At 45.6% G+C, this 14,537-nt stretch overlaps 1 protein-coding gene across 2 annotated transcripts in view; it reads left to right on the forward strand.

Moving 5' to 3' along the window:
• LOC124039453 (translocating chain-associated membrane protein 1-like 1) overlaps positions 1–10,437 on the forward strand; it is a 42,625-nt gene extending 32,188 nt beyond the window's left edge. Inside the window, exons 7-11 of one of the 2 annotated variants that reach the window (XM_046355439.1) lie at positions 1,987–2,057; positions 2,883–2,987; positions 7,037–7,180; positions 8,951–9,111; positions 9,505–10,437. In XM_046355439.1, the coding sequence (XP_046211395.1) occupies positions 1,987–2,057; positions 2,883–2,987; positions 7,037–7,180; positions 8,951–9,111; positions 9,505–9,575 (552 nt within the window). In that variant the 3' untranslated portion in view covers positions 9,576–10,437. The remainder of the gene's footprint in view (positions 1–1,986; positions 2,058–2,882; positions 2,988–7,036; positions 7,181–8,950; positions 9,112–9,504) is intronic. The other variant, XM_046355438.1, reaches the window with a different exon arrangement.
• The last annotated feature ends 4,100 nt before the right edge of the window (positions 10,438–14,537 follow it).

A 14,537-nucleotide genomic window follows, 5' to 3' on the forward strand; every position in this document is an offset into this window, starting at 1 on the left:
GTACTATGTGTATGTGTACTACGTGTATGTGTACTATGTGTACAATATGTATGTGTACTATGTGTACTATGTGTATGTGTACTATGTGTATGTGTACTATGTGTACTATGTGTATGTGTACTATGTGTACTATGTGTATGTGTACTATGTGTACTGTGTGTATGTGTACTGTGTGTATGTGTACTGTGTGTATGTGTACTGTGTGTATGTGTACTGTGTGTATGTGTACTGTGTGTATGTGTACTGTGTGTATGTGTACTACGTGTATGTGTACTATGTGTACTATGTGTATGTGTACTATGTGTACTATGTGTATGTGTACTATGTGTATGTGTACTATGTGTACTATGTGCACTATGTGTACGTGTACTATGTGTACTATGTGTACTATGTGTACTATGTGTACTATGTGTACTATGTGTACGTGTACTATGTGTATGTGTACTATGTGTACTACGTGTATGTGTACTATGTGTACTATGTGTACTACGTTTATGTACTATGTGTATGTGTACTATGTGTACTACGTTTATGTACTATGTGTATGTGTACTATGTGTATGTGTACTATGTGTACTACGTGTATGTGTACTACGTGTATGTGTACTACGTGTATGTGTACTATGTGTACTACGTTTATGTACTACGTGTATGTGTACTATGTGTACTACGTTTATGTACTATGTGTATGTGTACTATGTGTACTACGTTTATGTACTATGTGTATGTGTACTATGTGTATGTGTACTATGTGTATGTGTACTATGTGTATGTGTACTATGTGTATGTGTACTATGTGTATGTGTACTATGTGTATGTGTACTATGTGTACTACGTGTATGTGTACTACGTGTATGTGTACTACATGTATGTGTACTACATGTATGTGTACTACGTGTATGTGTACTACGTGTATGTGTACTACGTGTATGTGTACTATGTGTATGTGTACTATGTGTATGTGTACTATGTGTATGTGTACTATGTGTATGTGTACTATGTGTATGTGTACTGCGTGTATGTGTACTGCGTGTATGTGTACTGCGTGTATGTGTACTGCATGTACTATGTGTATGTGTACTATGTGTATGTGTACTGTGTATGTGTACTGTGTGTGTATGTCTACTGTGTACTATGTGTATGTCTACTGTGTACTGTGTATGTGTACTGTGTACTGTGTATGTGTACTGTGTACTATGTATGTGTACTGTGTACTATGTGTACTATGTGTACTATGTGTACTATGTGTATGTGTACTATGTGTATGTGTACTATGTGTACTATGTGTACTATGTGTATGTGTACTGTGTACTATGTGTATGTGTACTATGTGTATGTGTACTATGTGTACTATGTGTATGTGTACTATGTGTACTATGTGTACTGTGTACTATGTGTACTGTGTACTATGTGTACTATGTGTACTATGTGTGTGTACTGTGTGTATGTGTACTATGTGTATGTGTACTATGTGTATGTGTACTATGTGTATGTGTACTATGTGTATGTGTACTATGTGTATGTGTACTATGTGTATGTGTACTATGTGTATGTGTACTGTGTGTACTATGTGTATGTGTACTGTGTATGTGTACTATGTGTACTATGTGTATGTGTACTATGTGTATGTGTACTATGTGTATGTGTACTATGTGTATGTGTACTTTGTGTACTGTGTGCTGTGTACTGTGTGTACTGTGTACTGTGTACTGTGTGTACTGTGTACTGTGTGTACTATGTGTAGTGTGTGTAGTGTGTGTATGTGTAGTGTGTGTAGTGTGTAGTGTGTGTACTGTGTACTGTGTACTGTGTGTACTACTTGGATTTAATTGACTTAACTCACAAGTGAGTTCCTTGCTGATGTACTATTTGTGTTTCAAAATAAGTTGAAACATTTTGACCACCATTTTTACTTATCGTCATTACAGAGTTAAATGTCGGCTGTTTGTTTTCCTGAAAACCTGTCTCTTTTGCTGTTTGTTTGCAGGAGGATATTCCCCGACAGTTGGTGTATATCTCTCTGTACTTAGTTCACATCACAGGAGCATACATTCTCAAGTAAGACTGGTTCACATCAACAACACTAGAGGATTAATGTTTTGTCCAATTGTACACAAAAGTCCAGTGGAAAATCCACCTCCACTTCCTCTACCGCTCTGAAAGACGCTTACACACAGAGGCTTGAGGTTGGATCACAGGGCTGACTGATCCAACCGCCCTGCTGTGGAGGGCTGACTGATCCAACCGCACTGCTGTGGAGGGCTGACTGATCCAACCGCACTGCTGTGGAGGGCTGACTGATCCAACCGCACTGCTGTGGAGGGCTGACTGATCCAACCGCACTGCTGTGGAGGGCTGACTGATCCAACCGCACTGCTGTGGAGGGCTGACTGATCCAACCGCCCTGCTGTGGAGGGCTGACTGATCCAACCGCCCTGCTGTGGAGGGCTGACTGATCCAACCGCCCTGCTGTGGAGGGCTGACTGATCCAACCGCCCTGCTGGATCAGAGGGCTGACTACAGCCGGGCGGTTGGATCAGGGGGCTGACTACAGCCGGGTGGTTGGATCAGGGGGCTGACTACAGCCGGGCGGTTGGATCAGGGGGCTGACTACAGCCGGGCGGTTGGATCAGGGGGCTGACTACAGCCGGGCGGTTGGATCAGGGGGCTGACTACACAGCTCCTCTTTTTTTGATATGACAATTAGATGGTTGGAAATTGACACACCATAGCAAGACTTATGGTTCGTGGTTAAAATAGCCGTTTTCTAGCCAAAGAAAGGCGAAGTATTTCCTTACCTCTCTGTGAGGCTCGAACCGTCTAATTAGTTGTCATTACTGTGGTAACAGAGGGATCTAACGGCGTCCATTTTGTGTCTTCCAGTCTGAATCGTCTGGCTCTGGTCCTGCTGGTGCTGCACTGCTTCGTAGAGCTTCTCTTCCACGTGTCCCGCCTGGTCTACTTCAGCAACGAGAAGAGACAGACTGGGTGAACACACACACACACACACACACACACACACACACACACACACACACACACACACACACACACACACACACACACACACACACACACACACACACACACACACACACACACACACACACACACAGACTGGGTACACACACACACACACAGACTGGGTACACACACACACACACAGACTGGGTACACACACACACACACAGACTGGGTACACACACACACACACAGACTGGGTACACACACACACACACACAGACTGGGTACACACACACACACACACAGACTGGGTACACACACACACACACACAGACTGGGTACACACACACACAGACTGGGTACACACACACACACACACAGACTGGGTACACACACACACACACACACACAGACTGGGTACACACACACACACACACACACAGACTGGGTACACACACACACACACACAGACTGGGTACACACACACACACACACACACACACACACACACACACACACACACACACACACACACACACACACACACACACACACACACACACACACACACACACACACAGACTGGGTACACACACACACACACACAGACTGGGTACACACACACACACACACAGACTGGGTGAACACACACACACACACAGACTGGGTGAACACACACACACACACAGACTGGGTGAACACACACACACACACACAGACTGGGTGAACACACACACACACACACAGACTGGGTGAACACACACACACACACACAGACTGGGTGAACACACACACACACACACAGACTGGGTGAACACACACACACACACACAGACTGGGTGAACACACACACACACACACAGACTGGGTGAACACACACACACACACACAGACTGGGTGAACACACACACACACACACAGACTGGGTGAACACACACACACACACACAGAGAGACTGAGTTGAGGTTACACAGCACACTTCAAAGCCCTACAACAAAATATCCCTATAAAGCCAACTTGGCATTTTAGACCAGGATGTTAGTCAGTCTACAGGTCTTGTGTTATGATAGTGTTTATCTATTAAGACATAATCTGTTCCGGACGACTGTGTGATCACTCTCTCCGTAGCCGACGTGAGTAAGACCTTTAAACAGGTCAACATTACACAGGGCTGCAGGGCCAGACTGACTACCAGGACGTGTGCTCCGTGTGCTCTGTGTGCTCCGGGCGTGTGCTGACCAACTGGCAGGTGTCTTCACTGACATTTTCAACATGTCCCTGATTGAGTCTGTAACACCAACATGTTTCAAGCAGACCACCATAGTCCCTGTGCCCAAGAACACAAAGGCAACCTGTCTAAATGACTACAGACCTGTAGCACTCACATCAGTAGCCATGAAGTGCTTTGAAAGGCTGGTCATGGCTCACAACGACACCATTATCCCAGAAACACTAGACCCACTCCAATTTGCATACCGTCCCAACAGATCCACAGATGATGCAATCTCTATTGCACTCCACACTGCCCTTTCCCACCTGGACAAAAGGAACACCTATGTGAAAATGCTGATCATTGACTACAGCTCAGCGTTCAACACCATAGTGCCCTCAAAGCTCATCACTAAGCTAAGGACCCTGGGACTAAACACCTCCCTCTGCAACTGGATCCTGGACTTCCTGACGGGCCGCCCACAGGTGGTAAGGATGGGTTACAACACATCAGCCACGCTGATCCTCAACACGGGGGCCCCCAGGGGTGCGTGCTCAGCCCCCTCCTGTACTCTCTGTCACTCATGACAACTGCATGGCCAGGCACGACTCCATCGCCATCACTAAGTTTGCAGACGACAACAACAGTGGTAGGCCTGATCACCGACAACGACGAGACAGCCTATAGGGAGGAGGTCAGAGACCTGGCTGGCTGGTGCCAGAATAACAACCTATCCCTCAATGTAACCAAGACTAAGGAGATGATTATGGACTACAGGAAAAGGAGGACAGAACACGTCCCCATTCTCATCGACGGGGCTGCGGTGGAGCAGGTTGAGAGCTTCAAGTTCCTTGGTGTCCACATCACCAACAAACTATCATGGTCCAAACACACCAAGACAGTCGTGAAGAGGGCACGACAAAGCCTATTCCCCCTCAGGAAACTAAAATGATTTGGCATGGGTCCTCAGATCCTCAAAAGGTTCTACAGCTGCACCATTGAGAGTATCCTGATTGGATGCATCACTGCCTGGTACGGCAACTGCTCGGCCTCCGACTGCAGGGCACTACACAGGGTAGTGCGAACGGCCCAGTACATCACTGGGGCTAAGCTTCCTGCCATCCAGGACCTCTATACCAGGCGCTGTCAGAGGAAGGCCCTAAAAATTGTCAAAGACCCGAGCCACCCCAGTCATAGACTTCTCTCTACTAGCGCATGGCAAGCGGTACCGGAGTGCCAAGTCTAGGACAAAAAGGCTTGTCAACAGTTTTTACCTCCAAGCCATAAGACTCCTGACTTCTGCTGCTACTCTCTGTTTATCTTATATGCATAGTCACTTTAACTATACATTCATGTACATACTACCTCAATGGCCCGACCAACCAGTGCTCCTGCACATTGGCTAACCGGGGCTATCTGCATTGTGTCCCACCACCCGCCAAACCCTCTTTTAAACTACTGCTACTCTCTGTTCATCATGCATAAATAGTCACTTTAACCATATTTACATGTGCATACTACCTCAATCAGCCTGACTAACCGGTGTCTGTATGTAGCCTCGCTACTGTTTATAGCCTGTTGAATAGAACACCTGTTGTATTCGGCACACGTAACAAATAAACTTTGATTTGATCATAGTGTTTATCTATTAGTCAGTCTACTACAGGTCTGGTGTTTATCTATTAGACAGTCTACAACAGGTCTGGTGTTTATCTATTAGTCAGTCTACTACAGGTCTGGTGTTTATCTATTAGTCAGTCTACAACAGGTCTGGTGTTTATCTATTAGTCAGTCTACAACAGGTCTGGTGTTTATCTATTAGTCAGTCTACAGCAGGTCTGGTGTTTATCTATTAGTCAGTCTACAACAGGTCTGGTGTTTATCTAGTAGTCAGTCGATCTACTACAGGTCTGGTGTTTATCTATTAGTCAGTCTACAACAGGTCTGGTGTTTATCTAGTAGTCAGTCGATCTACTACAGGTCTGGTGTTTATCTATTAGTCAGTCTACAACAGGTCTGGTGTTTATCTAGTAGTCAGTCGATCTACTACAGGTCTGGTGTTTATCTATGAGTCAGTCTACTACAGGTCTGGTGTTTATCTATTAGTCAGTCGATCTACTACAGGTCTGGTGTTTATCTATGAGTCAGTCTACTACAGGTCTGGTGTTTATCTATTAGTCAGTCGGTCTACTACAGGTCTGGTGTTTATCTAGTAGACAGTCGTCTACAGGTCTGGTGTTTATCTATTAGACAGTCGATCTACTACAGGTCTTGTGTTTATCTATTAGACAGTCGTCTACAGGTCTGGTGTTTATCTATTAGTCAGTCTACAACAGGTCTGGTGTTTATCTATTAGACAGTCGATCTACTACAGGTCTTGTGTTTATCTATTAGACAGTCGATCTACTACAGGTCTTGTGTTTATCTATTAGACAGTCGATCTACTACAGGTCTTGTGTTTATCTATTAGACAGTCGTCTACAGGTCTGGTGTTTATCTATTAGTCAGTCTACAACAGGTCTGGTGTTTATCTATTAGACAGTCGATCTACTACAGGTCTTGTGTTTATCTATTAGACAGTCGTCTACAGGTCTGGTGTTTATCTATTAGTCAGTCTACAACAGGTCTGGTGTTTATCTATTAGACAGTCGATCTACTACAGGTCTTGTGTTTATCTATTAGACAGTCGTCTACAGGTCTGGTGTTTATCTATTAGACAGTCGATCTACTACAGGTCTTGTGTTTATCTATTAGACAGTCTACTACAGGTCTTGTGTTTATCTATTAGACAGTCGTCTACAGGTCTTGTTATGATAGTGTTGATAAAGAATGGTCATGTAACATGTGTCTGTCTCTCCACAAGGTTCTCCATCTGGGCGGTGCTGTTTGTCCTTGGACGGCTGCTCACCCTGTCCCTGTCTGTCCTGACTGTGGGCTTCGGCCTGTCCAACGCTGATCAACAGGGACTGGACCTGGCTAACGGGAACTTCAATGTGCTCATAGTTCGGTGAGAGAGAGCGTGTAATGGTGGTGGCTTGGCTGGAGTGAAACTTAACTAAAGACAATTTATTAGTTGTAGTTTTATTTATTTTTTATTTTACCTTTTATTTACCTAGGCAAGTCAGTTAAGAACACATTCTTACTTTCAATGACAGCCTAGAAACAATGGGTTAACTGCCTGTTCAGGGGCAGAACGGGGGTTTGAACTTGCAACCTTCCGGTTACTAGTCCAACGCTCTAACCACTAGGCTACGCTGCCGCCCCTCCACTCTAACCACTAGGCTACGCTGCCGCCTCTACACTCTAACCACTAGGCTACGCTGCCACCTCCACACTCTATCCACTAGGCTACCCTGCCGCCCCTCCACTCTAACCACTAGGCTACCCTGCCGCCTCTATACTCTAACCACTAGGCCACCCTGCCACCTCTACACTCTAACCACTAGGCTACGCTGCCACCTCTACACTCTAACCACTAGGCTACCCTGCCGCCCCTCCACTCTAACCACTAGGCTACCCTGCCGCCCCTCCACTCTAACCACTAGGCTACCCTGCCGCACCTCCACTCTAACCACTAGGCTACACTGCCGCCTCTACACTCTAACCACTAGGCTACCCTGCCGCCCCTCCACTCTAACCACTAGGCTACCCTGCCGCCCCTCCACTCTAACCACTAGGCTACCCTGCAGCCCCTCCACTCTAACCACTAGGCTACCCTGCCGCCTCTACACTCTAACCACTAGGCTACCCTGCCGCCTCTACACTCTAACCACTAGGCTACCCTGCCGCCCCTCCACTCTAACCACTAGGCTACCCTGCCGCCCCTCCTCTCTAACCACTAGGCTACCCTGCAGCCTCTACACTCTAACCACTAGGCTACCCTGCCGCCTCTACACTCTAACCACTAGGCTACCCTGCCGCCCCTCCACTCTAACCACTAGGCTACCCTGCCGCCCCTCCACTCTAACCACTAGGCTACCCTGCCGCCCCTCCACTCTAACCACTAGGCTACCCTGCCGCCCCTCCACTCTAACCACTAGGCTACCCTGCCGCCCCTCCACTCTAACCACTAGGCTACCCTGCCGCCTCTACACTCTAACCACTAGGCTACGCTCCTGCCTCTACACTCTCTTCTACTGTCTCTTCTCTTCCCAGGATCGCTGTGACTAACTACTGTCTCTTCTCTTCCCAGGATCGCTGTGACTAACTACTGTCTCTTCTCTTCCCAGGATCGCTGTGACTAACTACTGTCTCTTCTCTTCCCAGGATCGCTGTGACTAACTACTGTCTCTTCTCTTCCCAGGATCGCTGTGTCTAACTACTGTCTCTTCTCTTCCCAGGATCGCTGTGTCTAACTACTGTCTCTTCTCTTCCCAGGATCGCTGTGTCTAACTACTGTCTCTTCTCTTCCCAGGATCGCTGTGTCTAACTACTGTCTCTTCTCTTCCCAGGATCGCTGTGTCTAACTACTGTCTCTTCTCTTCCCAGGATCGCTGTGTCTAACTACTGTCTCTTCTCTTCCCAGGATCGCTGTGTCTAACTACTGTCTCTTCTCTTCCCAGGATCGCTGTGTCTAACTACCGTCTCTTCTCTTCCCAGGATCGCTGTGTCTAACTACCGTCTCTTCTCTTCCCAGGATCGCTGTGTCTAACTACCGTCTCTTCTCTTCCCAGGATCGCTGTGTCTAACTACCGTCTCTTCTCTTCCTAGGATCGCTGTGACTAACTACCACCTCTTCCCAGGATCGCTGTGTCTAACTACAGTCTTCTGTCCACAGGATCACTGTGCTGGCTACCATCTGTGTGACTCAAGCCTTCATGATGTGGAAATTCATCAACTTCCAGCTGAGGAGGTGGAGAGAGCAGGCCCAGGCCCAGCCCCAGCCCGTGAAACCCAAGAAGCTCCAAGCTCCCAAGACCAAGTCCAAGAAAGACAAAGGTGAGTCACGATGTTGTCTAAGTTAAAACGCGTCTTGTTCTTTCTCTGCTTTTTAATCGGGATCCATCTAGAATTTTTATTTAATCAGTCAAGTCAGTTAAGAACAAATTCTTATTTACAATGACAGCCTACCGGGGAACAGTGGGTTAACTGCCTTGTTCAGGGGTAGAACGACAGATTTTTACCTTGTCAGCTCGGGGGATTCAATCTAGCAACCTTTCGGTTACTAGTTCAAAGCTCTAACCACTAGGCTACCTGCCACCCCTTGAATATGTTTGTTAGGGTTAAAACTGGTGTTAATACTGCAAGTAGAGCTGGGTAGTTTGGCTTTATGTTTCCTTTTCTTCATCTGTTTGCTCCAAGAACATTGACTTTATCCTCTGTCCTTGGCAGCCAATGGAGTGAACGGAGTGAGTTCCAACGGAGCCGATTCGCCGAGAGCAAAGAAAGAGAAGTCTTCGTAAACTACCCCCACCCCCTTCTCAGTTCCTCCAACCAATCCCCTTCAGGCAGCATCCAGCCTTCTCATTCCACTGCTCTGTATGCTGTCTATGGCCCAATCCCAAATCCATCCCTAGACCCTTGTAGAGATCTAAGAGGAAATGATTGATTCAAGCAATATGGTGAAACTTCCACCTAGAATATCAGAGAGCCGAGTTGTACTGAGCCCATATTGATTACACCTGTCATATCATCTCAGATCCCCTCAAGGGGGTTTCATTTGGGACTGTTCATCTACAACAGCTACTAAAGGAGGACAACTCCTTCCAACAGGACTACAAGATCCAGAATGCATCTTGGCTTCATCTGCTTGTTGCCAATCTCCAGTGCTGACCATTCCCAGAATCATTGTGACACTGCTGTGTCATTATTACAGCGAAAGAAAACCATGAAAGAACAAAGAACTTATTTAAAAGTGCCTATTCATAGACTGTACAGGATGTGCAGATTTAAAATGTCAGGAATGATATAAGCTCAGTATTTCAGTAAACCCCCCCCAAGCCAGTTATGTTATTTATCACTCTGTGTCCTGTGACATGTTCTGTTTCTTTAACAAAAGGTCTTCTTGATTCAGTCCCATTTATTTGGAACCGTCTGAGGAGAAATGCACCTGCTGACCTTCTATTTTAAATGACCTCATTTCCTGTTTTTTTTTGTGTGTGGGGGGTGGGGGTTATTTTTTTCATCAACACAGACAGGTTTGTAGAATGGATAGGTGTAATTGGTTCATTGGAATGGGTGGGTGTAATTGGTTCATTGGAATGGATGGGTGTAATTGGTTCATTGGAATGGATGGGTGTAATTGGTTCATTGGAATGGGTGGGTGTAATTGGTTCATTGGAATGGGTGGGTGTAATTGGTTCATTGGAATGGGTGGGTGTAATTGGTTCATTGGAATGGGTGGGTGTAATTGGTTCATTGGAATGGGTGGGTTTAATTGGTTCATTGGAATGGGTGGGTTTAATTGGTTCATTGGAATGGGTGGGTGTAATTGGTTCATTGGAATGGGTGGGTGTAATTGGTTCATTGGAATGGGTGGGTGTAATTGGTTCATTGGAATGGGTGGGTGTAAATTGGTTCATTGGAATGGGTGGGTGTAATTGGTTCATTGGAATGGGTGGGTGTAATTGGTTCATTGGAATGGGTGGGTGTAATTGGTTCATTGGAATGGGTGGGTTTAATTGGTTCATTGGAATGGGTGGGTTTAATTGGTTCCACCGTATTGCTTTAACCTACCAGTTTGGGTGCTTCTCAAATGGCACCCTATTCCCTACATAGTGCTCCACTATTGACCAGAGATGTATGGCCTTGGTCAAAATTAGGGTACTATATAGGGAATAGGGTCCCATTTGAGTCACCGACATTCTTTCAGGACACTGGCAGTGAGAATGAAGGAACGGGAATGAGGATAGGAAGCCATTCTAGTGTATTTTGACTTTTTGCTGTTGTTGCTTTTCAAGCCTTTTGCTTTGGTGCTGTAAAAAAGGCCTGACCCCTGTTGAGTTTTGTTAGTGCATCCTGTGGCATTTCCTTTGCTGAAGTAATCACTGGTCTAACAAGGTTGGATAAGTCTGTTTCCCCCCCAAACCCAGTCAATGGCAGGATCAGTGGTCACTGTGAAGGGAGAAAATAATTATTGGTTGTTGCATCCCAAATGGCACCCTATTCCCTATATAGTGCACAAGAGCCACTATGGGATCAGGTGAAAAGTAGTGCACTACATAGGGAATAGGGTGCCACTTTAGGATGCACGACCCTAGTGAAAAAAAATGGTTGCCATTGGCGATTGGCTGCCTTCATTCGAGAGCCTGCAAAGCCAAAATCTAGTTTTTTTTAACATAAGTGATGAGGATCCTATCACAGAGGTTATTAGAGGACATATTTCGTGTTATTAATATTAGTAGTGTTTTCTTTGTTGGAGAATATGGAATTGAGGCCTACTTTTTTTCAACAAACCCGAGTGGTTTGTGTTTGTCACTGTCTGTTTCAAATGGCAACCTATTCTCTTCATAATGCTGTCCTGTGTCCAGTAGAGTACCTAAGGGCCCTGGTCTAAAGTAGTGCACTATATAGGGAATAGGGTGCCATAGGGCTCTGGTCTAAAGTAGTGCACTATATAGGCAATAGGGTGCCATTTGGGACTGTATTTTGTCTCCTTTTCAACATGTTCATGGGAATATAATTTGATTTTATGAATGATGAAATGTTGTGTTTTTCCATTTTATCCCTCTATTTTACTTTAACTGAACGTGCCAAATCAGAGCTCTCACCATGACAGGATCTTTCTTTCCTTTAAACATGCTCACTCGTTGCCATTAAAATAATTTACACGGAAAGAAATGTGTCCAATTTTATTGAACTGAGATGGTATTTTGGTAGAAATACGCTGATGTAGTGACGTTGTGTAATGTTTGACGGTGATATGTGGTTGTTACCTACCTTTTTGAATGCACTGCCTGGTATAAGATGGATGCTAAATGACCAAAATGTTAAATGGAATGTTTATTCATTTTGTAAATCATATCAATTAATCACTTAACTACCTCAGTTCTTTAAGAACATAACTATAATTTTATTTATATGTAAACTATATTATGAGAAACTATCATCTTTGGAATGAACGCAAACGCCAATGAATACACTTTAACTAGAGGTCAAAGTTCATGAGCTGAAACTAATGAAGTATATAAACCCTGGAATGCTATTGTTATGTATTGGCCAATGAGAGGCTTGAAGCCACTGGTCGGCCATATTGCTACCCTGGAATGCTAATGTTATGTATTGGCCAATAAGAGGCTTGGAAGCCACTGGTCGGCCATATTGGAACTCCCCAGAAGGAGCAGTCTTGAATGGAATTCTACAGTCATGCAATTAAATGTTTCAAGGCCAAAATTATATCAAAATTAAATTTGTTGTTGTGGGGACATAAGAACTTCCTAAAAAATGATACATAAATTATATTATACGAGCTAAATGTAAAAATTAAGGTTACACATTCAGGTGTCTAATAGAATAGGTGTAAAAAAATAAAAAATAAAGTTGACATGCATTTCTACAGCTCGAAATATGTTTTACAACAGTGGGGGAGTACAAAGATGGAGGTGCCATGACTTCAAAACAGTGCCCACTGTAAGTCATCTAGTGTGCATATATAAATCATTGGTTGAAACAAACTAAATCCCTGCTGTACCACTGACAACCACACGGTGGAGCTACGATTCACACAACCTGCTGTCAAAGACATGCAATTTGGTTGTGAACTGAAATATATACTGAACAAAAATATAAATGCAACATGGAACATTTTTATAGCCTTTACTGAGTTACAGTACATATTAGGAAATTGGTTAACTGAGAAAAATTAATTAGGCCCTAATCTACAGATTTCATGACCAGGAAAGCTTGATACCAAGTCAGTTGTACAACTGAATGCATTCAACTGAAATGTGTCTTTTGCATTCAACCTAACCCCTCTGAATCAGAGGTGTGGGGGGCTGCCATAATCGACATCCACATCATCGGCGCCCAGAGAACAGTGGGTTAACTGCCTTGTTCAGGGATAAGGATATGTATTTGTTAGTCACATAGTTAGTCCCTGTTCCCAATAACAATTAGGTAACCTGCCTAAATGACTACCAACCCGTAGCACCCACGTCTGTAGCCAACCCGTAGCACTCACCCCAACAGATCCACAGATGATGCATTCTCTATTGCACCCCACACTGCCCTTTCCCACCTGGACAAAAGGAACACCTATGTGAAAATGCTGATCATTGACTACAGCTCAGCGTTCAACACCATAGTGCCCTCAAAGCTCATCACTAAGTTAAGGACCCTAGGACTAAACACCTCCCTCTACAAATGGATCCTGGACTTGCTGACGGGCCGCCCCCAGGTGGTAAGGGTAGGTAACAATGCATCTGCCACGCTGATCCTCAACACCGGGGCCCCTCAGGGGTGCGTGCTCAGTCCCCTCCTGTACTCCATGTTCACCCATGACTGTACGGCCAGGCACGACGCCAACACCATCACTCAGTTTGCAGATGACAACAGTGGTAGATCCTGATCACTGACAACGATGAGACAGCCTATAGGGAGGAGGTCAGAGACCTGGTGGTAGGCCTGATCACTGACAACGACGAGACAGCCTATAGGGAGGAGGTCAGAGACCGGGTGGTAGGCCTGATCACTGACAACGATGAGACAGCCTATAGGGAGGAGGTCAGAGACCTGGTGGTAGGCCTGATCACTGACAACGATGAGACAGCCTATAGGGAGGAGGTCAGAGACCTGGTGGTAGGCCTGATCACTGACAACGACGAGACAGCCTATAGGGGGGAGGCCTGATCATTGACAACGATGAGACAGCCTATAGGGAGGAGGCCTGATCACTGACAACAATGAGACAGCCTATAGGGAGGAGGTCAGAGACCTGGTGGTAGGCCTGATCACTGACAACGATGAGACAGCCTATAGGGAGGAGATCAGAGACCTGGTGGTAGAGGTCTGATCACTGACAACGACGAGACAGCCTATAGGGAGGAGGTCTGATCACTGACAACGATGAGACAGCCTATAGGGAGGAGGCCTGATCACTGACAACGATGAGACAGCCTATAGGGAGGAGGTCAGAGACCTGGTGGTAGGCCTGATCACTGACAACGATGAGACAGCCTATAGGGAGGAGGTCTGATCACTGACAACGATGAGACAGCCTATAGGGAGGAGGCCTGATCACTGACAACGATGAGACAGACTATAGGGAGGAGGTCAGAGACCTGGTGGTAGAGGCCTGATCACTGACAACGACGAGACAGCCTATAGGGAGGAGGTCAGAGACCCGGTGGTAGGCCTGATCACTGACAACGACGAGACAGCCTATAGGGAGGAGGTCAGAGACCTGGTGGTAGGCCTGATCACTGACA

The sequence above is a fragment of the Oncorhynchus gorbuscha genome, linkage group LG07 (genome assembly GCF_021184085.1).
Source record: "Oncorhynchus gorbuscha isolate QuinsamMale2020 ecotype Even-year linkage group LG07, OgorEven_v1.0, whole genome shotgun sequence".
NCBI lineage: Eukaryota > Metazoa > Chordata > Actinopteri > Salmoniformes > Salmonidae > Oncorhynchus > Oncorhynchus gorbuscha.